This window comes from Sminthopsis crassicaudata, chromosome 2 (genome assembly GCF_048593235.1).
Source record: "Sminthopsis crassicaudata isolate SCR6 chromosome 2, ASM4859323v1, whole genome shotgun sequence".
In the NCBI taxonomy this organism is placed as follows: Eukaryota; Metazoa; Chordata; class Mammalia; order Dasyuromorphia; family Dasyuridae; genus Sminthopsis; species Sminthopsis crassicaudata.
In genome coordinates this window covers 111561857-111589573 of record NC_133618.1, presented here as the reverse complement: position 1 = coordinate 111589573, position 27717 = coordinate 111561857, and the positions used below count along the sequence as shown (strand labels likewise).

Below are 27717 nucleotides of genomic sequence, written 5' to 3'. Positions count from 1 at the left end.
GCAGGTGTCCCTCGGGAGCCGTGGGTCCCGGGTCTGCGTTTCGGGGCGGGGGCTTTGGTCCCTAGAGAGCTTCCGTAGTGCAACGCTCAGCGTCCTGGGTTACGGCGCCCGGTAACAACCACGCCCTCGGCAGGAAGTCGCCCCCTGCTGGTTCTAAGTTCCTTCCACTCAAACTTGAGCCGGCAAGTACCAACTGCCCCGAGCCATGGACGCTTCCCGTCGAGCGACTGTGCTCGCCTCGTTCCGTTACCGAGCTCCGCTAAATCCGCGCTCCAGCTCGCCGGGCTTCGACTTCTACGAGCAAGAGGGCGCCAGCGAGACCACGGAGGAGGAATCAAATGAGGAGGAGGTAGGAAGCTCCGGGCAGGAGGGAGGGCGGACGCCTTCCACAGACCCCGGGGCTGACGCCGACTTTTGGCCAGTCCTTTAGTCCTTCTGCCCCCGTGCTTCTCAGCCGACCTGCGCCCCTACGCTACACACCGACTCCGCGCTCTTGCACTGGCCGTGCCCTGAACTTCCCTCCCTCCTCTTCGGTTCTCTCCGTTTTATTACCCCGAATGTGTGCTGTACATTCATAGTTGTTAATTTTCCTATTGGCGGCCGGAGCCGCTTTTGCCCTTGTCTCTTCGGTGCTTAATTAGTGTGTGTATTTCCCCCCCCCCATTAGAACGCGAGTCCCCAGAAGGACTGTGCTGGCCCAGTGCCTGGCGTAGCGTAAGCATTTAGTAAATGCTCGTCGACTGTCGACTGACAGACTGAAATTGAGTCTGTAGGAAACCAAAGGGATCCCTGCCCTGCCTCTAGTCATTTGTTGCAGTAGGGCCTTATTTAGCAAAATGAATGCAAAAAAAATCAAGTTGGATATTAAATTATGAAAAGTACCAAGAACTCGATCCAAAAAACAGATGGAAAAGTTAGGAATGATTGGGGTGATAACGTTTTTCTTGCATCGCCCACTTGTGGACTTAAGGTTTATTTTTGGTCAAGAAAGTCACAGAATCCTATGTCTAGAACTGGAAGGGATCTAGGAGACTATGAAAGGATGGATGAAAAAAGTGTTAACCGAGCTAAGCCCTGGGGACACTTGTAGAAAGGCTAGACAGGCTGAGCTCCAGGGGATTTCCTACTCTAATTAAGGGGGATGATGTAGGAAGTTCAGGTGCAGGGCAGATGTAAAGGCCCGGAGAAGACCCAGGATTCTGGTTATGTCAGGAGGTCAGAAGGTGGAACTTCAGATTGTTAGGGCAAAGAATAGTTGGTAACTTCCATCTCTCACAAACCGTGTGAATAGGCAGCAGGTTGAATGGGTCGGTCCTGCGCCACCCAAGCAGGAGGGGAACAGAGGTGGAAGCCAGTATGGCTTCTAGGGGAAGAACACTGCTTGCCCCTTGCTTTCCCCCTCTACCCTCACCTTTCACCCATCTATCTTAGAGGCCAACTAGGAACTCATTTGGCAGAAGATGAAAGGAGGATTCCCTCTGTTATTTTACCGATGAAAAAACTGAGATTCATTGAGATGAAGAGACTTGTTCAAGATCCCCACAGGTAGTAATCACTGGGGGCAGGATTTGAATTGGAATCTTCTCATTCCAGAGCTAAGGCCTTTTCTACTGGGCGGTGCTCAGGTTTCGGATCTTGTGTCCTGACACCTGAATCTTGGTTGAGGAACAAAAACAGCTTTGGTAGTAACCCCTAAGTAAAAACCAGCAATCTACTGATATAAATCTCCATATTCAGATGTTTGAAGCTTCTCAGTGACCAAAAATCAAAATGGTTTAGTAAAATCCAAGTCTGAAGACAGTTAATAACCAGGTATCATGTATATGGCAGTTGAAGATTTGAGCTTTATCATCTTAAAAAGGGTTAGCACGGTTCAATTTGCTTTATTTTAATCCCACTGATATTTTTTAGAATTGCACTACACAAAGCCAAGACTGAATTAAGAGGCTACCACAAGTGGATCGGAGATATAGTATGATATACAAGCAAAAACACTTTCAGCCAGGAAAGCTGAATTCTTGCAAGTCATTTTAACTGCCTGAGCACTTGTATAATGATACTGGACTAGAGGATCTCAGGTTGTCACTGAAGGGCCATAGCATAGTGTATACCAGGAGAAAAAACACTAAAGGGGGGTAGAGGAGTTTAAGTGACAAATGAATTCTACAAAACATGCTGACTAGATCAATCACTGGGACATAGAATTAGAACTGGAAAGGGACTTCTGAGGCTGACCCTACCATTTTACAGATGAAGAGAGTGATCAGAGATCCAATGGTCTTATGATGAAAAAAGCCATCTCACCCAGAGAGAGGAAGAGGAAACTGAATATGGACTACAATATAATATTTTCACTCTTTTTGTTGTTGTTTGCTTGCATTTTGTTTTCTTTCTCATTTTTTTTTCTTTTAGATTTGATTTTTCTTGTGCAGCAAGATATTTGTGGAAATATGTATAGAGCAGTTGCACATGTTTAACATGTATTGGATCACTTGCCCACTAGGGCAGGGGAAGGGAGGGGGGAAAATAACAACACAGTGTTTTGGTAGGGGTGAATGTTGAAAATTATTCATGTATATATTTTGAAAATAAAAAGCTATAATTAAAAAGAGAGAGAGAGAGTCATTCAGTCAAGAATTTATTAATCCTACAGGCTCATTATGTGCTAGGCACAGTGCTGTGTACTGAAATTGCAAAAACTAAACAGTCTTGTCCCCAAAGAGCTTTAATTCTTTAGTAGGATATACAGGTACACATTGAAGGAGTTATACACCATATAGTTTTGCTGGAGAGGGTCAGAAAAGTTATTTTCAAAGGAAAGTAGGGATTCTAAGAAATGAAGATTAGAGGGAAGGGCACCTGAGGCTTTGAAGGGACAGGACAATCTGTGACAAGGACAAGGAGATTGAATGTGTGACTGAGAAAGGCTGGAAGCTGGTTGGCTAGACTGTACGAAGAAGAGACTGCTAAGTCTCAGAAAGTTAAGTGATATAGTGCCCCAATTAATCCTAGAGACCCTGACTAAGGAAGTGACAGTATCAAAGGACTTATACTTTGAGAATCTTTTTAGAAACAGTTGTACAGAGGATGGGATTGGAGGGGGAAAGACTTGAAGCAGGTAGACCAAGGGCCTACATCTTCCCCCTCCCCCTGTGGCAACACTAAGCTTTTAAAGAAAGTCAAGAAATAGATCATTTCTGACTGCCTTTTACTCTACTCTAATTAACCTTTTCCCATAAACTAAAGGGATATAGCTAATGCTTCAAAACTACTATTTCCCTTTAAGTTCCATCCCTTCTGTTTACACTCTTGGTCTGTCAGCAAGTCTGAGGTGGCAAGGATAAAATTCTTTACCTTCAAAAAGCTTACATTTACATATAAAAGTTTATTCAAAATAAATAGAAATTTCTTGAATGAGCATTAGTTAGGACCTCAGAAATCATGTAATCCAGAGCTTCTGAACTAGAACTCCTACAACATCTCTACAAGTGTTTTTCAACCTCTATAGGAGTTCCCAACATTGATCTTTGTATCCCCTCATTTTCAGGAGACCTTCCTTTACCCACTTATTCAATATGAAAGATTAGTGGATAGATTAGTAGAGCAAGCATTTGCCTTACTGTGTGCCAGGTGCTACATTAAGTACTAAGAATGCAAAAAAAAAAAAGAAACAAACAAACAAACAACAGGGTTCAAGAAATTTCCATCCCAAAAGGGGAAGACAAAACATGAAGGGGAATTGGAAAATAGGAAAAGGTCAGAAGGAAGATGAACTTAATATGATCGATCAGACAACTGATGTGGTGGAAACAGCCTGATGGTGTGAGTAGGTGGTAGAGAGCAGCTTAGTTTGGCCTTATAATATGTGATGATTGCAGGCAAGATCACCATCAGCCATTGAGTAGCAGCCTCAGCATGCAGATATCCCCAAGGGACCAGACTGACTGTGTGGAAGTAGAAAAAGAAATCTGATGTTTATCATGCATATTCACATTAAAAAAAAAAAAAACTGCTTATTTAGAGTGATAAAAGTTTTGTTTTATTTTTACTAAATATGTGCTGTACCCCCTTGACAAGCTTTTTGTATCCAGAGTGGTATCTGTGCTCCATATTGGGAAGATCTCCAAAGAGGGGAAACTTGGTACCTTCCAAGAATCCCATTCTACTTTGGGGCAGCTCTGATTCTTAAGACTCCTGCTCCTTCTTTGTGGCTTCTTTATTGGAGAACAGTCCTTGAGAAGGGAGAATCCTTGTTCTCTCAGAGTTACTGCTCAACCCCTTATCTGGTTTCTGATTCCACCAAGGTTAATAATAATCCTCCTTGAAGAGTGGTGTGCTGCAGTGAAAGGGCTGCTGCAGTTGGGATGACCTGGTTTTGAATTTATGCTCTACCATTTATTCCTTGTTTGATCTTGGGCAAGTCATTGAACCTCTCAGAGCCTCAGTTTCTTCATCTTTAAAATGAGAAGATTAGATTCGATGACTTCTTGGAACCATTTTAGCTCTACATACCCCTTCAGGATTACATAGGACTAGAGTCCGATGAACTTTCTGAGACATCTTATTAGAGCACAAAAAGAGAATTGTATATAAATTTCTGTTCCATATTTTTCTGAACTTCTTTCTGTATTCCTCTGAGCTTTAAAAAATGTCCTCTTTCCCTCCCCTTCCTTCCTATCTCTCTGTCTCTCCTTATTTATAGTAAACAAAACATTAATAGATGCTTTTCTGGAACTCCTTTGCTTTCTCTATACTCCAGCAAATGTTGGTAATTTGGTCTCTAGTTCCTCTGTCTCTTTGAAAACCAACTTGCTCTTCTAGTAATTCTCTAGTCATATATTGCCCAAGTCTAACTTATAGAATCTTAAGCACACACCTTTGCTGGTGTGTGAAAAGAGCACAATTATTCAATAATTTTAATTTCTGTTTATTCTAATTGTCAAGGAGTCTAATCCATGACTGAAGCGTATCACTCTGTCTTAAACTAAACTTCCATTTCTTTCCTCTAAAGCTTTAAAAAAAAATTATTTAATCTCATGCTTAATTTTTTCAGGATATTCAGGAGAACATGCTTCACATTTTTATTCAGGATATTTTTTCAGGATATTTCAGGATAATCCTTGCAGAAAAGCTAATTTTTTCTTTCCTTTGAGCCTTAGCTTGTTGTAGTTTATCCATCATAACGGGCAAGTGAATTGTATTTAAGTGAGGGAGGGCTGTGCAAAGACGCGTGCTTCACTTTCCCCTCCAGAACTATCTAGATCCAGTGGACAGGTGTAGATGAACATAACTGGAGAGGACTCTAGATGCAGTGGGAAACCTAGATCTTTCTAAACTAAGTTCTTCAACTAGTCTCAGTTTAGGGGCAGCTAGTTGGTGTAGTAATAGAGCACCAGCCCTGAAGTCAGGAAGACCCCAGTTCAAATGTGACCTCAGACACTTAACACTTCCTGGCTGTGTGACCCTGGGCAAATCACTTAATCCCAATTGCTTCAGGAAAAAAAAAAGTCTCAGTTTGAGGCCACAGCCATTCAGTGTTTAAGGCTAGGTAGCTATTCAGGCTAAAAATCTCTCTTGGGAGGGAAGGCCTTGAAGTTTTCTGACCTAAGCTTTTTACATTTAATCTCAATCAATTAATCAAAATAAAATGGAGCTTGGTCTGTGACATAGTACACTGTAACAATTTTGTAATAATGATCAACAGAGAAAGATTGAGCTACTTGCATTAAAACTATGATCTGAGATACTTTCAAAGGACCCATGTTGAAAAAGGCTCTTCATTTCCACAACTAGAACTGATGAACTCTTGTTCAAGTGTGGGAAGAAGTAGTGTTTTTGGACATTCAAGATTTTTAAAAATTAATGTTAATTTCTTTAAACAACCATAATTATGGAATTTATTTATTTGTTTATTTTTGATTCAATTCAACAAAGATTTATTACATGGGAAAAAAAAGTATAAAGCATTAGCCTCAGCCAGGAAGACTTGATTTCAGCTCTCTGATGTATATTGGTCTGTAACCTTGGGGAGATAATTTTTCTTTTCTTTTTTAAATAAAGTTTTTTATTTTCAAAACATGTGCATGGATAATTTGATAACATTGACCCTTGTATAGCCTTGTGTTTTCGCATTTTCTTCTCCTTCCCCCACCTCTTCCCCTAGATGACAAGCAATCCAATCTATGTTAAACATGTTAAAATATATGTTAAATATTTATACAATTCTCTTGCTGCACAAAAAAAATCAGATCAAAAAAAGAAAGAAATGACTAAGAAAACAAAATGCAAGTGAACAGCAACAAAGAGTAAGAATGTTATGTTGTGTTCTACATTCAGTTCCTACATTCCTCTCTCTGGATGTAGATGGCTCTCTTCATCACAAGATGATTGGAACTGGCCTTAATCATCTTATTGTTGGAAAGAGTCAGGTTCATCAGAATTGATTGTCACATAATATTGATGTTTCTGTGTACAATGATCTCCTTGTTCTGCTCATTTCACTTAGCATCAGCATATGTAAGTCTCTCCAGGCTTTTCTAAAATCATCCTCCTGATCATTTCTTATAGAACAATATTCCATAACATTCATATATCATAACTTATTCAACCATTCTCCAGCTGATGGGCATCCACTCAGTTTCCAGTTTCTTGCCAATTATGGAATTTATTTAACAAAATAAATTAAAATATCATTAAAATTTTATTCCAAATTTCATGTGCTCTTTTTTGTTTGATGCTGTTTTGTTATTCTAGGATATGGAGAGCACTCTTCATATTTATGTTTCTCAGATTCATTAATACATCCTCTTCATGCTTTTAGTAAAACCTGAGTTGGCTGTAGCCAATTTTCCAAGCTATCCCTTAGTAGCCAAACCCTTGGTGATAAGAACTATTCCTATAGGTTTATAGATTTAAAGCTGAAAAGAACATAAAATACCCTCATCTTACAAATGCTGAAACTGAGACCCAAAGACTTAAAAATGATTTGTTCAGATCATGCATATTCTGGTTCTATATTCCAGAAAGATCATAAAAAAGGGAAAAGGACCCACAAGTGCAAATCTATTTTTAAAAGCAGTCCTTTTTATAGTGGCAAGGAATTGAAAATTGAGTTGGTGCCCAATCAATTGGGGAATAACTGAATAAGTTGTGGTATATGAATGTAATGGAATATTATTGTTCTATAAGAAATGATGAGCAGGATGATTTCAGAAAAGCCTGGTAAGACTTATGTCAATTGATGCTGAATGAATTGAACATAACCAAGAGAAACTTGTACACAAAAACAACCAGATTATGTGATTATCAACTATGATAGACTTAGCTCTTCTCAACAATGAGGTGATTTAAGGCACTTTCAGTAGACTTGGGATGGAAAATGTCATCAGCATTCAGAGAGAGAACTGTGGAGACTGACTATAGATTGAAGCATGGTATTTTTTTGTTTCTTTCAACTTTTTTTTCCCCTTTTGGTCTGATTTTCTTGCATCACATGACAAATATGGAAATATGTATAAAAGAATCACATACATTAACCTATGTGAAATTATTTGCTATCTTGGGGAGGAAGGGAAGGAAGGAGAAATATTTGAAGCACTGTCTTACAAAAATAAATATTGTGGCTATCTTCAACAATGAGATGATTTAAACCATTTCCAATTGGTTAGTAATGAAGCGAGTCATCTACACCCAGAAAGAGGTCTATGGGAAATGAGTGTGGACCACAACATTAGCATTTTCATTCTTTCTGTTATTGTTTGCTTGCATTTTTTGTTTTCCTTCTCAGGTTTTTTTTCTTTCTTTCTAGATCCAATTTTTCTTGTGCAGCAAGATAACTGTATAAATATGTGTGTGTACATATATATGTATATGTATATATATATATTGGATTTAACATATATTTTAACATGTATTGGACTATCTGCTATCTAGGGGAGGGATGGGGGGAACAGGGGAAAAGTTGGAACACAGGGTTTTGTAAAGGTCATTGTTGAAAAATTACCCATGCATATGTTTTATAAATAAAAAGCTATAATAATAAAATAAATAAAAAATTTAAAAAATGAATGTTGAAAACTATTTTTACAAGTATTTGGAAAAATAAAATACTTTTGAAAAGATTGCCAAGTGTTAAGGTCATAATTTGAACACTGGTTCTCTTGAATCAAAAACCAGAGCACTTTCTAGAGGACTATAGTACTTGTCATGAAATGACCTCTGTCATTTTCTTTTAATCTTTTTTAAAATTCTGGTGGTGCCTTCTCTGTTGTTTGTAGAATTACTCTTCTTGCTAGATGCTAGATTGGATTTTTGTGTATCTCTTTTGTGTTATAGTACTAGTGATCTGTACTATCAGTCATCTTCCTCTACTTAGTTCCTAAATTGAGGCTTCATGCCACACATCATAGTTGTATTTTGAGGGGGGATGATTGACCCTGCTTGGCCTCAACCATGTGACTCCTGGGATTCTGCACTGATTTCTACAACTGGGGTTAAATCCTCATGCTCTTATGAAACCATTGAGGTTCAGAACACTGAATCTTCAGGATCCTTTATAGCATATCAAGATAGAATGCTAAGAACTGAGAACTTATTAGCATGAGGTAGCTTGGTCTATTGACTACTGCAAAGAATTCTTGACAGTCCCAGTGATTTCTAAGGTCTCTGCTGTGGGTTTCTTGGAGCAACTCTCCACTCTTGCTACCTTAATTCTGGCCACTGGTTGCTGGATAATCTCCTACCTTGTTTGCCTACCTTGGTGGTAGTGGACTTACTGAATGGCTTCCTTTAAATTGCCTGGGGGATTCTAGCTGACCTTCCCCGCTGCTCTGAAATGTATGAAGTCACTTGCATAGTTTCTCTTTGGATTTCTTTATCATTATCTGGTCTGGTACTATTTTCATGTTTTAGCTAAAGTATGTATATGGAATGGCAGCCATCTGGCTTGAAATTTCTGCCCCCTTCTTGACATTTCTGCTCTAACCATGTCTTCTCATCTTGTATGTAATAACTTTTTAATCTACCTGCAGTCTATTCCTCCTCCATCCTGTACTCTACTCCACTGTCAGAATAATCTTGGTAACACATGTCTATAATAATGCTGTTACTCTTTCTCTTTAGAACCCTTGTGTTCTCTTTGCCTGGCATTGTGGGAGCATCTTATTAATTCCCAATTCTGTTATTTTAGGGCTTCCACATTTTGGCTGTAACTTTCTTGTTCAGCATTATTTCATGTCACTCTCCTTTATGTATTTCCTCTTCCAGTTAAACTACACTGTTCTCCCTTATTCATTTTTTTTCTCTTCCATTTCTGTATTTTTGCTTATGTCTTTCTGGCACCAGGAGAATTATTCTGGTCTGTGATTTCATGGAAGGGAAAAGTCTGCATTAATAGCCATATTTTATAATTTATAATAATTTAAATTAAATCATTTTAATTAAATATAAATTAAATTAACCTATGATAAGTAGTTTGAAAACCTTCCAAAGCAGGAGATAGATTTCTTATATGTCCAGAAAGTTGTCATTGTTTCCAGTATTGCCTAGCAGAATTAAGCTAGATTATAATGTATTTAAATTACTCTTTTCTTTCTACTTATAATTTCTAATTACTGATTAATATGTATTGAAAGGATTTATGGTTTAAATAGGTCAAATCAGTCACATGAGATTATTGCTCTAATCCAGAGGCTCTTATACTGGAATTTGTGAATCAATAATAATAGTTTCAGTATAATTGGTTTCCTTTGTAATTCTGTGCATTTTATTTTATGCTTTTAAAACATTCTGAGAAAGGGTTCAGAGGTTTTACTAGTTTGCCAAAGGAGATAATGACTCCCCCAAAAAGGTTAAAAATCCTTGTTCCAAATGCTAAGGGAAAATGTTCCTAATTTAAAGTCTTAAAAAAATAAAACTACCCTTTAAAAAAAATTTTTTTTAAATTTCCTATGGTACTATGCAGTAGTATTAAAAAAAAAAATTAAACCATCCATTTGTTAGATAAGCCAAATATTATAAAATATACTTATTTGTAAAGTTGGTTCTTGGGTTAATAAAATTCATCCAAAGTTTCAAAACCAAATGGATAGGACAGATAACTCAGAAAACTAAATGTAGGGGCTATATAGGATAGATTATTAAACTTTCAAATCCCAAAAAGAGAAAAGAAATAGACAAAATTAAGGCTTTTGCCCTCATTACTGCCTGTTAGAGGAGTTTTAGCAAGGCATAACAGCTAATAAATAAATAGGTGGAAGAGACCAGAAACCAACTCAAACAATAAACAAGAAGAGAGACTTAGTGGCCATGAGCAGCTTTGATTTAGGGAAGCTTCATTAGAGAAACAGAACCTTAGAAAGCTCAAAATGACATCTACCTAAGCCTGATCAACCTAAGAGCATTGTAGATGAAACTAGAAAGGGGAGGTCAACTAACAGATTCCACAGGGAATGGATTTGTAGTCAGTTCCTCCCTTCTCTATAAATAATTTGTATATATATCTTTTATAAACTCTTTAAAATCTGGGTTATGCCATTTATAACTAGCTGTGTATCCCAGGGCTTTGTTCACACTAGATTCTTAATAAATGTTTGTTTACTGAGGGACTCAACTAATGAAAAGTAGAATATTTGAAATCTACTACCTAAATATCCAGTATGTTTATTTATATGAGAAAGTGGCCATTAAGTCCTTAAGAATGTGAAGCCAGTAAGAATGAGCTTGATCTGGCAAAATATATGTGGAAGAAATAAGTGCTGAAGGTGACTCAGTTTTAGGAATTAATTTTCTTTTCTTTCTTTTAAAAAATATTATTTTTCCAATATGTACAAAGATAGTTTTCAACATTCATTTTAGTAAAATTTAAGTGTTCCAGATTTTTCTCTCTCCCTCCTTTACCTTCCTTCTCCCCAAGACAGAAAGCAATCTGATATAGGTTAAATATATGCAGTTTTAAAAAACATATTTACGTATTTGTCATGTTATACAAGAAAAATCATATCAAAAGGGAAAAAAATTAAGCAAACAACAACAAAAAGTGAAAATACTCTATTGTGACATACATTCAGGCTATAGTTCTCTCTCTGAATGCGAATGGCATTTTCCATCCCAAGTCTATTGGAATTTTTTAGGCATTTATTTCGCGAAATCATAAAAAAGGAAAATTTCTGAAGAATAAAAAAAAAAAAAACAAATAAAATTAGGTAATTTGTTTACCAAAGTAATGTAACAATTTAAGCAACATATGTTTTTTCATCCATATAAAATCTTTATGAAATGAGATAACTTTATGTACTGGATTAGATTCTGGTCTCAAAAGACCTCATTTTGGATCTTACCTCTGATACTACTTGAGTGATTATGGACAACTTAAGCTTCAGTTTCTTCATATGTAAAATGCAATACCTATTAGGAAAGGCTTTTTTAAACCTTAAAGCACTATATAATTGAGTTGTAACTACTGTTTATATGTGTGTATTTTAAGTATCCTGATGAAAACATGAAAAGAGAACAAGATTACCTTTGGAAATGATTTTCTGTCACAAACTACATGTGATGTGGTTACATATCAGCCCATGAGATGTGCGGAATTTCAGAGCAGAGGAGCGTAGTTTGCAGAATTGATCTCCAAAGTAGGGGCTATGGCTTGCTTAAATATTTTCAGAATATTTCATATACATTGTCTCAGTTGATCATTATAACAATCTTGAATGTTATGGACTTCTTATTCCCATTTTACAGATAAAAGAGTTTAAATGATTTACCCAGGATTATGTAATTTTTAAGTATCAGAGTCAGAATTTAAAAAGTAATGGTGAGAGGATGATATAATCAGATTGAAAGGTTGTTGAAAATTTTTGGTTGCCTGAGGTATGAGACAACAGTAGATTATCCCCATGAACTCTAAGAACTCTAGTTAGTGAATGTGGCCTACAAACCATCCACAGTCCTGACAGCCCCACTTTCCTTTCACAGAAGTCAGTCAATGTAAGATCAGAGATTATCCGCTTAAATTCCTCAGGGTCCATGGTGGACTTTCTTTTATAAAACTAATGTATGAAGGGCTAACTTATTTGTTTGTATAGCTCAGATTAAAATCAGTCCTCCTCTTTTTTTATTTTGTTTGGGTTTTTAAAAAACAAAGTCTTTTTATTTCACTTAGATAGAGGTCCAGCCAGGTACTACTCAGAAACCCATCTCCCTCTTAATTTGCACTGGAGTTTGACCTGCCCCATCTCCAACCTCAGCTAGTTTGCCACTTCATCACTCCTTGCTCCCAGGCGCTTACTATAGTAGTGCTGAACATAATGCAAACACTTGATTAGCCAATGGCCCTTTGAAGCTGAGGACCCCTGAATTCATGAGATCCACCAGTCTAGTCTCTTCTCTGTCTCTGTCTCTCTCTCTTTCTCTCTTCCCCTCTCACTGAACAATGACTAAGATTACAGGTGTGTGCCATCATTTTCAGCCAGCTCTCATTTTAGTTTTTTTAAAGCTAGTAGAGATAGGGTTGTGTCTTTTCTGGTGAGTTTATTCTAGAGAATATTGCTTATCCCTTCTAGAACCTCACCTATGAAAGCTGTTTCATTTCAAGTCAGGACCCAGAATATTTTACTGCAGTTCACTACTAATCTCCTGCCCTATTATAGATATAAATGATAAATAACAAAAGATACCCATAAGTCTTCAGACTTTGGGCTCATCTTTGGAGCTCCCACCCAAGGACCCACTTCAACTGATTGATGACCAAACATGTACAAACCATTTAACCTGTTCTCTTTTCAGCTAGCTCTAGATAGTGGACCATGCTTTAGTTTCTCATCCAGCCATCTCATCATGCACCTGCCCCCACACAAGCATAATTCCTTACTTTTCTTTCCATCTCAATTGTCTTCCCTCAACATGCCATGTGTGTTATCTTCCCTTAGTAGAAAACCTGACCAACTAGGTGATCAGGGGAAAAAAAAAAAAAAAAAAAAAAGCTTTTATTAATGGTTGAGGAATTGCAATTTGGATAACATGCTTCCTTGTCAGATAGAAATACCCAGGGAGGAAGGGGAGAAAAAAAATTTTTTATAGGGGTTTGTTGTGGAAAATAGAAGGAGGAAGTATAACCAGAATACATAAAACAACCAAACTGCAGGAGGGAATGTTGAAATATCCTTGCAATTATCTCTGTCCAGAAACAGGGGTAGTTAGAGACTGCAGAGCTAGGTAAGAATCTTTTTGAAGGCAGTTAGAAACTGCAAGTTAGAGCAGAGGTTCTCATAAGTTGACTTTGGTGAGGGAAGGGAATTAGAAACAACTAATCAGAAGAAGGTAGGAGTCTAAACATTCCCACAGGATTGCCAATAGAATGGAAGCTCCTTGAAGGCAGGAGATCAATTTTTTAAAATTTGACTTTAGCATATATTAAGTATTTAATAAATATTTTTTAATTCTTTTGTTGTACTGCAGTTCTTCCAGTGAATTCAGACTTGGGTAAGGATGTTAGGGCTCCAAGTAACCAATTTAGGAGCTTCCAGACTGTGACTTTTAATAATTTGGGAACATTACCTTCCTTTCTTTATCTGTCTCTGGATTTCTCTCTGTCTTTCTTTCCCTTCCTTCTTCCCTCCCTCCTTCTCTCTCTCTGCCCCTCTCTTTTTCTTTCCCTCCCTGCCTATATCTCTCTTTCTTTCCCTTCCTCTCTACATCTCCCTATCTCTTTCTCTCTTCCAATTTATTCTTCAGTTTTGATTTGTTTTTTTTTTTATGATGACGTTGTTAAAATGTCAGAGGAAAAGCAATCATGACTTACTTTTAGAATTTGTCATTTCTGCAAGTATCAATCACAATGTGCTGTATGAAAAAGCATTTTGTCAGCATGACCATCATTAGCTTTCCAGTTCTAGACATTTAAAATATTTAAATTCCAGGAATTTCAAATTCCTACTTAAAAGAATAGGATTTCTTTTTTCCCTAGGATGATTTTGAAACAGACATTTCTATGGTGGATGAGCAAAGCCTTCATGAGAATAGGAGTTATGAGGACTTAGTGAGCACTTCTGAAATCTGTGACTCCAATCAAGAGTATTTTAGGAAGCTTGAAGTGCTGAAGGCAGCCCACATGAAAACAATGGCAAAATTAGAGAAACTGTATCAAAATAAATTGTATATAAAAGGAGTTCAGCCAGACACCACGAAGGAACAGATGCCTGGCCCATGTTTTAGGTAAGTTTGTAATGATTCTCTCTACATTTTCTTGGATTTAATCTCAGAAATGATTTGTTGTGCTGAATAAATAAATGGTTTGAAATATTGTAAGAGTATTTTTTTTATTACATGTGTTCCTGTTATATACCTGTAATGCTTTGGGTATAAATGTTTGCTAGAAGATTGTTTTGTTTGTTTTTTAACTTTTGTGTTCATCCAATGGTCTCATAGTCTTCTTCTCTCTGACCAGAGATAGGTAGAAATATTTCATTGCTGTTTAATCTAGACTATTTTAATTTATCTATGATAACATATACTTTTTTTATTAAAACTTTTTATTTACAAAACATATGCATGGATAATTTTTCCAACATTGACTCTTGCAAAACTTTTTGTTCCAAATTTTTCCCTCCTCCCCACCTCTCCCCTAGCTGGCAGGAAGTCCCATACATGTTAAATATGTTAAAATATATGTTAAATACAATATATGTATACATATTTATACAGTTATCTTGCTGCACAAGAAAAAATCAGATTTAGAAAAAAGGTAAAAATAACCTGAGAAAAAAACCAAAAATGCAAGCAAGCAATAACAGAAAGAGTGGAAATGTTATATTGTGGTCCACACTCATTTTCCAGTGTTCTTTCACTGGGTGTAGTTGGTCCTGTTCATTACTGACAATTGGAACTGATTTGGATCCTCTCATTGTTGAAGAGAGCCACTTCCATCAGAATTGATCCTCATATAGTATTGTTATACAAGTGTATAATGATCTCCTGGTTCTGCTCATTTCACTTAGCATCGGTTCATGTCAGAGATTCACATTAAAAAAAAAAAAACAAACAAAAAAAAACTATTGACACATTTGCTACCAAGGTTGAATCAGGAAATAGTAGAGAAAGGTTACCCAGGTACTCAAGGCCTGTCAGGCAGGAAGCTGCCCAAAGGGGCTTGATCTTAGGGCAGGTCAAATTGTTTGGGAAAGGGAGGGTGCTCACATGTTTTGGGTCAGAGGTTAGGACTAAGTAGTCTCCCCCACTTTTATTACCCACCCTTCTTAGAGTCTTACATAGGAATACTTGATTCATAATTTGGGTGTGATTCCATGAGATAGTACCTTGAATATAGTAAGAATTAAGTAGCTGTTTGTTGAACTGAATTGAATAGATTTAAACTGGTAACCCTGAGAAGGTAGTGGGATGAAATGGGATTGACCTCCTGCCTCAGGCATCATCAGTGATTCCTCACCACATGTAGGCATTGTTCAGTCTCAGTCATAAACTGTGTGCACTTGTACTAATTCCATATTAAAGACAAATCCAATTACACACACAGATACATGCATGTGCTCTCTACCTAGAAATAGGAAGCTGTTAATTGTAGACCAGACAAGGCATGTATGTAAGAGGATTTATGGCTGTTTCTACAACATACCACAGAAGAGAAGGAAAACAAAGATAAGTCTTTTGTCATTCCAAATAAAAACGTACTGATCATTTCTTCATCAGGTACCGGGAAATGTTCCCAGGGTCTAAGGACATGACTTAGCTCCACAAGAGTCTCTAAGCTTTAAGATGTGCTCCTCAGACCACAGACTCTAGCTGTGTGACTGCGGGCAAGTCAATAAAGTAAGCATTTATTAAGCACCTCCTATGTGCCAGGATCTCAACACTGGGGCTCAGACAAAGCACTTAACCAGTTTAAATCTTAATTTCTTCATTTGTAAAATAGAGGCAACTGCACTTAGTCTGCCTGTCTCACAAGGACATTGTGTGAAAAGTGCTTTGTAAATCTAAATGTTTTGTGGAATGTGAATTATCAACCAACTCACTTCAACTCTGTCCATCAGTTTTCCTCATCTATAAAATGAACTGAGACAATGATTCTTATGATGTCTTTTAGGTCTGTCATAATTTCATCATCTCTCATGCTGTTTCAGTCCCATTTAACTTAATAAATACACAAAGATCTTATATAAATCTATTGTGGTTTCCTGTATTTGGTCACAATGTAACATTACTTTTTCCTTAGCTCAGTGTGGATCAACTCCTCCTATCAACCTGCCATTTTGCAAAAATCATTTTCTGAGTCTGATTTGAATCAGCCTTCCGTTAGTGTATCAGATCTATCTGAGCATGGATTTTCCAATATAGAAAAAGAAAATATGAATGAAGTAAAAATGATGACTTCTGCTAAAGAATACATCAAGAATATGTGGAATGATTTTTCTGTGAAGGACTATGCTTATACTCACTCTGATAGTTCAGACTCACCAATAGTTGAAAAACCACAGAAAAAACCAAAGGAGTGGGTGCCGAAGATTACAGTGCCTAAGCCCTTTCAAATGACTATCCGAGAAGAAAGGAAAAAAAAAGAGTGGCTTAAGTCACGGTCGGAAACCGAGATGGCCATTAAACTGTTGAATAAGCAAGAAGGAGAAGTAGTCCAGAAAAGAAGGTTCCGAGCTAATCCCGTTCCCGAGTCTGTTTTCCTCCCCCTATATCATGAAATACTAGAGCGGAATGAAGAAAGGAAGAAATCTGTGAAGGAGAGAAGCAAAAAGATTCTTTTGGCCTCCCAAAAGCCATTTACATTCATTGCAAGGGAAGAGCAGAAGAAAGAAGCTCGGAAGGGGCAGCTGGCTGAGGAGCCAAAGCCTGAAAAGAGAAAGAATCCCTTTAAGGCCAAACCTGTTCCCAGGTCCACCTACAGCCCCCTCCTCAGCGACAAGCTCAAGGAGGAGGCATTCTTCAGAGAAATTAGGGTCCATTTGAGAGCCCAGAAGCTCTTGCAGAACTCATCCCTGCCCAGAACCATGCAGACTCACCAGTCGCCCTCCAGGAGGAAGCCAGAGCACATGGCACAGGGTGAGAAGCCTAGGCGCAGGAACAAGGCCAGCTGCCGGGTGCCCGACTTTGAGAGGCTCCATACCAAGCTCCAGAAGCAGCTCTTGGAGCACAAGAATCCCAGGCCCACCACAGTCTGTGAGCCATTTGACCTCTTAACTTTGCGAATTCCCTCCAAAAAGGAAAAAATTTTGGAAGACATTCAGGCTGATGAAGAACGTTTAAAAGAAACACGATGGCCCTATCTGTCTCCTCGAGGAAAAGTACGGACCAGGTGCTCAAGGGCAGAACATTCCCTCTGCGAATCAAGTGAATCAGAATCTCCCAGACCTACCATGTCTTCCAGAAAGAGACAGCAAGCCATCAGGTAACTCAGCATCTTGGTAATTCATTTGCAGGATTCACTAATAGATGATTGATGAATAATGACTAATAAATAGTCTAAGGTAAAATACTTTTATTTTGGTCAACAGAAAGAAATTACTCTCACGATTAAACTGTCTATAGTAAAACTCTGTGGGAGTCAGTCAGAGGGTGGACAGGCATGAACGGATTGTACTTTGCTTTGGTAGGAATGCCTACTAATCAGTTGAGTATGGGCAGAGTATCTTTCGCAAGTAATACATTTTCTGTCCCAGGGCTCTCCAGGGTGAAAAAGACTGTAACCAAATTGTCTGATGTTCTCCTGTTTTTTGGTCTGGTGATTGAGTTACTTAGTTTATTTTATCTCAGTCTATATGTTTTTTCTCCTTTAGTTTGTCCTGTGTAGATTCCTTTAAAAAAAAAAAAAAAAACTATTCTCATGGGCTTGCAGTGAATTCAGCCTTAGTTTATTTTGCCCTCAGGAGATCCCTTGAGGAAAAGAAAACATTAGAAGAGGACCGAAACCGGAATCTAGCTAAGCAGAAACAAAGAATGAGAGAATTGCAGAAACTCCTGGTAGCCCGAGCTCGGGCTATTGATACACACCAAAGTTTAGCTCAAATGTCTAAATCCAGAATGACAACACTAAGGTATCATTTAAGGAATCTTGAAATTCTAGCTGAACATTTTTATGACTAACATAAAAATGTTTATGTCTGAAAAATAAAAATGTTTCCCCAAAGCCAGGAGAGGAAGGGAGCCTAACATTTTAAAATAATAAGGTGTTTTTGAGTTAAATAATAGTATATTGTTTTGATCAATTGCAAAACATGTTCCTTTAAAGAAAATTAAGATTTTAAAAAATTATTAACATTAACATAATAGGAATGAGCTGATACTGAGTCACTATAATTATTTAGAAAAGTCTTTGGGAAGTGGGTTAGATTCTTTCAGGGCACCAAGTGTCAGCAGAATTGTTATTCAGAAAATAGTTTATTATTATTATTATTAGGATGAGAGGAATTACATGGAGTTTATCCCTGGGCATCCAAATTTCTCTTTTTTGAAGAAGAGAAGAATCTAGACTTGGGATTATAGTAGTATAAGCAACTCCCTGGGAAGAAATTCCCTCTATCAATGCAGATTGGTAACTATTCTGCCACATAGAAACTTTAAGTTGTTGCCTAGGCACACTGAGACCAAACAAGACCAAATTTGTGGGAGGTGGGGATGTGTATGGGATGTATAACCTAAATGTATATGAATATACACACACATATATACACTCTTCTGATGGCCTATGTACAGAATGTCCTGAAAATCTTAGTACAGTTTTAAATTTTAGCAACTCAAAAGTATAATTGCTACAAATTTTAAAAAACATTTGGAAGGTTAAATATTTTTAAAATTTAAAAATATTGGTTGTTTCTTGTTAAAATGCAACAATAACCACTATCATTAGCCAATTTTCAATTTGTAAAAATTTTCTCCAGCTGCTATTCATTGACTAAAAGGATGGCATTTATAATTTTAAAGAAACACTCAAAGAAGATTTTGATGGCTCATTGAGAGTTTGACATGACCTAGAAGAAAAAACTCTTAAGGGAGATAGATCAGGTGGTTAGCAAGAAGATTTCTTTGTCCAGTTCACTGATATGAGAAGGGAATATCTAGAAATTATCACAAAGGCAGTGCATAATTTCAGGGTGTCCAGTCTTGTTTGAATTAAAATTTTGTTACTCAAAATAAATTTATAAGCATAGTAATATTATTATAAAACTAAGTACATGTAAAAGAAATTTAATTAAATTTCAAGTGATTGTTTTTATTTTGCATTTATATTTCTAAAATTATTAAAACTTAAAACTGTACTAAGACCTTTAGGACATGCACATGTATGTGTGCATGTGTATCTATATATATACACATCTATATCTATCTATCTATATATGTATCACTGTGTGCATATGTGTATATACATGTATGAGATTCTGTCACAAGAAATCTTGAAACTTATTTCTTCTCAGATTTGGGTATGTGAGAGAAAGTATTTGTTTCTCTAGCCTAAAATTCATCCCTAAAAGTTAGTATGTAATAGACATATATAAAGCAGTGTGGCATGGTAAACAGATAGCAGACCTTAAATTAGGAATGACTCTGATTCAAGTTTCCATTCCTGATCCATACTGGCTTTGTGATTCTGGGCAATAATACACTTTCCAAAGACTAGAAGTTGTAAAATGGTGGCCTCATGTGGTTGAAGAGAAAAGAAATTTCTTTACTGGCAGCTCCCTGGATACTATTGAAATCACAAGCCTATATAATTAATATATAAGGTATCCCAAAAGTCTTAGATGGCTTGTATAGAGACATGTGTATGTATAGGGGTAAAATATGTGTTTGTGTATATATGCCAGCTATTAAAGTGGATGATTTGCACATTTATTAGTTGGTATATAGTTACCTCTTCAGGCCAGGTCCTGTTTACTAACTAGCAACTAGCAACTAGTATATTCCCATTGAAGAGAGTGATTCTGCCAGTACATTTTCTACCTGACTTAGGTACCACCAAAAAGAAAAAAAAATTCAACCTTGATTAAAGAAAGGGAATATGGTAAACTATTTCCTAATAATTCATTTTTAAAATGTGTCTTAGGAAAATATACTTGTTTTTCTGTTACAATTTTTATTTTGAGCATAACTTTTAAAAACTATATTTCTTCTTTTATATTACTTCAATGGTAGAAAAAATGAGAAGGAAAGGATGAAAGAGTACCTACAAGAACTAGAAGAAATAGAAAAGAGATTGAAGAAGAGGCCATTACTGTTTGAAAGAGTTGCTCAGGTTGTATGGATTGGCATTTAGTTTTTTAGTATTTTTAGCTCTTATGTTTTTAATTCCTAAATTTCCTCTCTCTCTCTCTCTCTCTCTCTCTCTCTCTCTCTCTCTCTCTCATCTCTCTGGCACGTGGGGTCATACATTAGTAAATGTCAAGTGTCTGAGAATTCAGATCCTTCCAACTCCAACATTGGTCTCCTATACACTGTGTCACTTAATTACACTTATGAAATAATTTTCTAAGAAATATTTATGACAAATGCATCAAATTAACCAAATAGTTTTGCTTAAAAACCTGAGAACTTAGCTATGTCAATGACACATTTAAGTCTGTATAGAATGTAAAGTATATTTTTATATTAAATATTTTTAATTTTTTTCATGGAATCATTTTTGTAATTGACTATAAAAAGTGGTCATTTGTATTTTTCAGAACTGACTTAATTAGATCTTAGGGTAAATAAAGCTTTTCTTTAATTTTGAATGGTGAAAAGATTTTTAGGGATTTCATAAATTTAAAAAAAATACCAAGGATCATCATTGTGACCTGAATATTACATTTCATGCTGTCAATTAAAGTAAGATGTAAAGAACATTTTTTTCAGAACTACTATTTTTTTAAATGGCATCTTCATAATACCAAAAAAAATTTGCTATGGTAGCCTGAGACTAAGTACTTTTTACAGCCCACAATCCCTGTTAAATCATCCTCTTACCTGCTCCCAAAATGGATTATATATGAATGGTTTGGCTTTAAATAACTCCCACTCAAAAGGGAAGAGTTACCATTAACATTATACATTTTTAAGCCACAACCCATAGAGAATTTGGGTCTAAGGAAAGTTAAGCCTCCAAGGGGCAGCTATATCTATCTAGAGATGTGGTCACATAAGCTTAGTAATACCACAATATATGTTTTCAACAGGCAAATAGTTGGATCTTGTCAAAGAGGGATATGTATACTGGTCACAGTCTATTTGTAAATCCTCACAGCATCATAATGTCAGAACATTTTTTTAAAGATGCAAATGTAGGCATTATATGCCAGTTTGAGCATAATGTTATATCATACATTTTATATCATACATTTAGGTATAGATTTTTTATATCAGTTTTAAATTCAGGCAAACAGAGCCTCTGTTTTAAATTGTGTTTATAACACAAAGTAATTTTATCATTATGTTATTAATATGACTAGTATAGTTGTCTGAACAGGATAAAAAAGTTTTTAAAAAATATCACTTTAAAGACAGAATTATATAGTTCTTTGGTCTGTATTAACCATATCAACTGGATTGTTGTGACTTTCTAAAGTGGTTTCACTTTATCACTGGTGACTCTAGCATTAGTAAGCAGCTACAACATTCTATGAATTACCGTTCCTTAAATGTTTTCTAAATCTAAAGTCAACATTTTATGAGGGGAGGAGCAAGGAATAGATATTTTAAAAGATGTAAAATAAATATGCAAAATGAAAGTTTAAAAGAAAATTTTACTTATAGAGAGCCTATATTATTTTTTCTCTAATGCTTCTCTCCTAATTTAATTTTATGAAATCTCTTTTTTTTAAGCTGTATCATAGCAAATGAACATTTCATTTTCTGACTTTTTTTTTTTTTGGCTGAGGCAATTGGGGTTAAGCAACTTGCTTAGAGTCACACAGGTAGGAAGTGTTAAGTGTCTGAGATCAGATTTGAACTCAAGTCCTCCTGACTTCAGGGCTGGTGCTCTATCCACTGCGCTATCTAGCTACCCCAGAACATTTCATTTTCAAGGTACAGCACTATTATAGAGAAATTTTTATTTTAACTTACTATTTTTTGTTAGTTCTCAGGAAAAACACATGTTCACTATCAACTAAAATATATTTTCTTTAAATTTTGAACATTATTGTTAGCATATAGCTATTGAAATATTGAATATTGAAGAATGGGAAGGAAGAAAGAAGAAATCTGTGAGCTTGTTGCTAAAGTCCTTGAAGAGGAGGGTAATATCTTGGAAGGAAGTAGACTACTGTGATAAAGGGAGCAAATCATCCTATGTAGCACAGCGCCTGGTGCATAGTAGATATTTAATAAGTGCTTATTTACTGGCTTAAAAGAGGAGAAGTTATCATGTCAAAGACCTAGAAATGGAAGAAACAGCAGAGAACAAGAAATTTTCAGGCTCTATATTCAAGAGGAGTGGGAAAAGAAATAGTTATTGGCAAGAATGACTATAAATAGAGGAAAGTGAAGTCAGTGGCAGAGGAAACAGAATTAATTTTGTTATTAGCATATCCTACATTTCCACCTGAGTTAAATGAGGAAGGTAGATGAGAAGTTTGGGGAATGGATCACAATTTGAGTATAATGGAGTCACAATTGATTAGCAGTGGAACAATTCATTTATTCAGTTCTATAGACATCTCTTGGAGTTCTGTTCTTTCTTTGCCAAAAGTAGAAAAGTTAATTAATATCTTCTTGGCTTAGTGATGATTTCATCCTTCAGAAGATGGAGAATGAAAAAGGAGAAATTCTTATTCTTTCAAAAAGAAAGAATTGTGATGAACATGATAAGAACTCCAGGAGGAAATGGCCTTCCCTCCTAGAGTTTGTGATAAAGTAAAGGAAAATAGACTGTATTCTGACATATTTCCTAGCGTTTATGAAAGCATATATCAAGGATGTTGAGAAAAAGAGATAGGATCTCATGGATCAAAATGTTGCAGGGGAATTTAGCTCAGGAAGGATGGGAGATGCTCAGGAATGTTTAAATTCCAAATGCAAAAAATTCCAGTGAAACATGGAAAAGGGGACTTTATTTGTAGTGACTGATAAGTGAAGCAGATGCATAAAGAATTCATCAGCCAACTTAGATTTAAAGAGAAATTAGACAGGAAATCAAAATAATGTCATATAAAAAGTTGACTTAAGGCACATGGCATTGTCCTGTAAAAATACCATCAGTAATGCTAAAGCTCAGAAGCATCCGATTTTGAGGGAAACTAAGGACAACCTAAGGGTTTGTTTGTTTTCCTTTCATATTGGGAGAAAAAAGAGAATCAAAGAAGAAATCAGACATTTGCTTTGAATGGATGAGACAGTGGAGCCGATAATAGAGAAGCCAGAAGTTCTATACTGGTTCTATTGCTGTTTTGTTTTCTATGCAAGGGAAAATAGCCTTCACAAGTAGAAATGACCACACACACACACACACACACACACACACACACACACACACACACATACACACACAAAAGATTAATAGGAAGTTGTTCTCCAAGATAAGGAAGGAGCAAACAAAAGAGTACTTAGCTGCCCTTGGTGAATTCTAGTTACCTAGCAACAGTCTCAGAAAAAATGATTTATGTGATTGCTGAGCCATAGTCAGTGATATCAAAAAGATCATGGAATATAGGAGAGGTTCCATAAAAATGGAGAAAGGCAAATGAAGTTCTGATTCAAAAATGGTAAGAGAACAGAATCTACAGACAGTGAATTTGATTGACTTAGTTCCTGGGAGTATTCTAGAGCAGTTCTTTATAAAGAGGTAATTAGTAAACATCTGTAAAGAAGAGTGATTATTGAGCTAGCCTGGCTTCATCAAGAACAGGTCATGCCAGACTAAACTCATTTCCTTTTTTGACAGGATGAGGTACATGCTGTACATAAAATTTGCCTAGATTTTTAGCAAAGCTTTAAACTCATATTCTTGAGGGGAAAAAACCAGATATAAATTAGACAATAATATAATCAGAGGAATTCAAAATGGTTTGCTCTCAGCTTGGCTAGAGATTTCCAGTAGAATGTCCAAGAGATTGTACCTTGGCTCTTTATGACATTTTTATCATGAATTTATGTAAAAGCATTTAATATATGATCATCACACCTGCAAATAAGCAAAAGCTGGCTAGCAGAAATAGCTAATAGGTTGGATGAGAGAGTTAGGATCCCAAAAGGATCTTGATAGACTGAAATAGCAGTTCTCAAACTTTTTTTGTCTCAGGACTCTTTTATTTTCTTAAAAATTATTGAGGACTTCCCAAAGAACTTTTATGCAAGTTATATTTAGCCATGTTTACTATTTTTAAAATGGAATTCTTAGTATTATCATGAAAGCAGTTTTGATCTCATGGGTCCCTGGACCACACTTTAAAAACTGTTGAACTAGATAAAGCTTTGGGCTAATCTAAGAAGATGTCATTGGGTAAGGATAAATGTAAAATCTTTTGTGTGGTTATAGAAAATCACCTTTATAAGTACAGGATGGGAGAGGGATAGTTAGATGGTAGTTCTGGAAAAGATCTGAGGATTGCAGTGGACTGAAAGTTCAGGAGTAGTCAGCAGTGTGACTTGACAGCCAAGAAAGCTAATGAGATGAGGGTATAGTTTCCAGGAACAGGGAGGTGATTAACTCCCAGGGTTCTGCATTTGCTGGACCTCATCTGAGTATTGTATTCAATTTTGGACACCACAGATTGAGGACGGAAATAACTTGGAGAACATCCAAGAAGGAGGATGAAGAGCCTTGAGTCTGTGCCACATGTTTAACCTGGAGAAGACAAGACTCAGAAGGAACATGATGTGTCCTTAACTATTACAGAGAGGCCTTCACATGGAGAAGTGATAAAACTTGTTATGTTTAGTGATGGGTGAAAGTTGCAGATGCCAATTTGGCCTTGACATTAGTAAAGCTTCTTCTCCATTGGAATGGGGTGCTTCTGGAAGGAGCACTTGAAACATTTGTGGGGAGTGTTAGAGTGAGGGATCTCTTTTGTTTGAGGTTGGACAAGAAGGCTTCTGGGGGCCTGTCTGGTGCTCAGATTGATGAAGTGGAGCAGGCTGAGAAAGAGCTGTGAGGATCTTGCTAGCCAATAGCAAAGGATGTGGAAAGCAGGTGTCCAGGGCATATTGGCCAGGATGGAGAATTTTAAAATCGGGTCATATAAGGATCACTTGAAGGAATTGGAGGTGATGAGCCTGGGGAAGGGGAGATTTAAGGGAGTAGAGGTTGCCAGAAGAAACCTAGATGTTCAGGATTTATTAATTGGAAAAAAAAAAGTGCATTGGCTAAAGTTAGTTATTAAGGGGGAAAATGGCACGTAGAGTCTCCTCTACTAGTTCTTTTTTTCTGGTATCTCCTAGGAGACATTGGCCACTTAACCATTCTAAGAGGTCCCTGAACTTGAGAAATATAACGTGACTATTATTCAAGCTAGTTGGAACTGCTAGGCTTTCAATCATTATAGGATGATTTCAGATTCCCAACCTAGAAGAATTATTGAGCACTGTGAGTCGAGCTTTACTCTATTCCCAGGCTATTTTGAGGAGTCAACTACAGATAGTTATGTGGTTCCCTCCCTTCCAGTCCACTTTAAGGTAGTTATAGTTATTTATGAAGGCTTTGTTTATATCAAGAAATTGGCTTGAACTGGCTCTTCCTGGAATGTGGGGAAGGTTCATTAATGTGGCTGGGTAAATTCTGGAGTATTCAGGGTTTCATACCTACTTATGAGAACCTCTATGAAATTCAAATTTCCAGTGATTTCCAAGTGTTTCAAAGACTCTATAAGAAAGCTAAAGCACTGATGTAGTACAAATTAGAAAGTAGCCCAAAGCTAGTCTAGCTTTACATCTTTCTTAGCTGTGTGACCCTGGGGTAGCCACTTAGCTTCTCAGAGTTTACTTCTTATCTCTAAATTGAAGGAGCCAGATTCTGAAAGGGAAAGTTACAGGTCCTTTGAGCTCTAAATCTGTAACGATGACTCCCAGTCAGCCAAGGGGTTCCTCAAACGCATGGTCCCAGGATTCTTGGAGGATTCAGAACTTATCCAAGGTTCACCAAAGCTAATTCCACAGTCAGATAACACAACAGAACATTCCTGCTATGTTCCATGGACTTGAATTTTACTACTAACAGTTCTTTATCGCAGAATTAGAAACTTCTGATGGGACATGGAAATGGTGAGGGAGAGAGGCCTGGACTTAAAGGCAGTTCTTTATAAGTTATGAAATATAATTTTTTTTACAAAGGTAACTGCAGTAACTATTAGCTTGTTGACTTGCCTTAGGCTGTGGTCATATACATGGCAATAATTAAAAGTAAATTATCTCTTGAGGAGCTTCTACCCACTGTCCTGATAAGTAATAGTGTTTTAACTTAAGGAAGTTTACTTTCTTGACATAGACATTTGTTGTTAACTTAAAAAGGTTTCTTTTTTTCTTTTAGAAAAATGCAAGAATGTCAGCTGAAAAGAAATATTCTAAAACCTTAAGAGGACTAGGGCTTTGTGATGAGTTTGTGTCAAAGAAAGGCCAAAATGGAGAGTATTTGACAGACCAAGAGATTGAAAACTACTCTGAAGATGAAGTAAGGTAATGTACATTCTTAATGGTTTATACTTAAAAGAGGTCCTTTTTATTCAAATATTAAACTTTTTTATTTTTCACATAAGATTTTAGTATTTACAAAGCACTTTACTTACATCATATCATTTATTCCTCATAGCTGTCTTATAAAGTAGTTGGTAACATTATCCCCATTTTATAATTGAGAAAACTAAAGTACAGAATGATTAATTAACTGACTTGCTTAAGGTCCTACAGCTCTTAAGTATCTAATGTGAAATTTGGACCCAGGCTTTCTGATTTTAAGTACAATTCTCAGTGTCCACCATGACACAAAGCAACTTGTTTCTGAGACCTAGGAAATCTAATGATAACAGAAATATGGCACTTTTATTTGTGTGCGTGTGTTTTTTAAAGTAAAGCCTTAATAATAAATAACAAAATCATTGACATAGAACATTTCTAATTTTTCCAGCAGTCAGTATGTATACAAAATTTTCTCGTAAGGTATCACATTATGAATTTAAGGAAGACATAGAATTGTGTAACAAGAAAATATGTAGGAGGACTTGTTTGTGTTGTAATTTTTCCTTTGGATGATTAGCATAGGAAATTATTGTGATTTATTTATTTTTCTCTGCCTTAGCCTTGATGGAGACAAAGTAGGAGAACACTGGGGAGAAAATGATCAGGATGGCTCTGTCAGCCAAGACGACCTCAATCAAGACAGTGAAACTCATGAAGATAGTGCAGAGGAAAACTCCGCATTGTCAGAGAATGAAGTGGGAACAATAAAAGCTTTTTAAAAGTACCGGATTTCTGTTGATTACAGCTAACAACCGACATGTTAAGTACATCCTTGGAGGCACATTTTTTAGATACAGGTCTGCTGCAGTCTGGAAAATGTTGGATTTCTGTTTTAAGTTTTTATCTCCTTCCCCCCTCCCCCCATCCCAAATCATTGCACATAGATGCTTTGTAAAGTAAATCATGAAACATGCCTTTTTAAAAGAAATGTAAAAAAAATTTTTTTAAATTAAGTGTTAATAAGCAATTATGGATTCATTATTGTTTTTGTTTTTCTTTGCACACACCATTGATTATATATCAGCATTTGTAGTTCAAATAAAAGAATTCTTAAAAGGA

General features: G+C 36.4%; 1 protein-coding gene across 3 annotated transcripts; it reads left to right on the top strand.

The window, feature by feature from the left end:
- Nucleotides 1-116: 116 nt before the first annotated feature.
- Nucleotides 117-27717, top strand: FAM161A (FAM161 centrosomal protein A). Of its 3 annotated transcripts, XM_074287018.1 has the most exons (7): nucleotides 117-349; nucleotides 13964-14211; nucleotides 16226-17407; nucleotides 17886-18053; nucleotides 20149-20248; nucleotides 26453-26598; nucleotides 27218-27382. In XM_074287018.1, exons 1-7 carry the CDS (start codon nucleotides 206-208, stop codon nucleotides 27375-27377), a joined length of 2148 nt encoding a protein of 715 aa, XP_074143119.1. In that variant the 5' UTR covers nucleotides 117-205; the 3' UTR covers nucleotides 27378-27382. The 3 variants fall into 3 exon arrangements, with proteins under 3 accessions (XP_074143119.1, XP_074143121.1, XP_074143122.1); XM_074287020.1 differs by lacking the exon at nucleotides 17886-18053 and having other exon boundaries at nucleotides 120-349; nucleotides 27218-27717; XM_074287021.1 differs by lacking the exon at nucleotides 13964-14211 and having other exon boundaries at nucleotides 155-349.

Bases quoted from the DNA above. Each gene is read 5' to 3' on its own strand.
- FAM161A (XM_074287018.1), top strand. From the start codon at position 206: ATGGACGCTTCCCGTCGAGCGACTGTGCTCGCCTCGTTCCGTTACCGA. The intron at 18,054-20,148 runs GTATCATTTAAG...CTTCAATGGTAG, and splicing joins TCCAGAATGACAACACTAAG to AAAAAATGAGAAGGAAAGGA. The intron at 26,599-27,217 runs GTAATGTACATT...TCTCTGCCTTAG, and splicing joins TACTCTGAAGATGAAGTAAG to CCTTGATGGAGACAAAGTAG.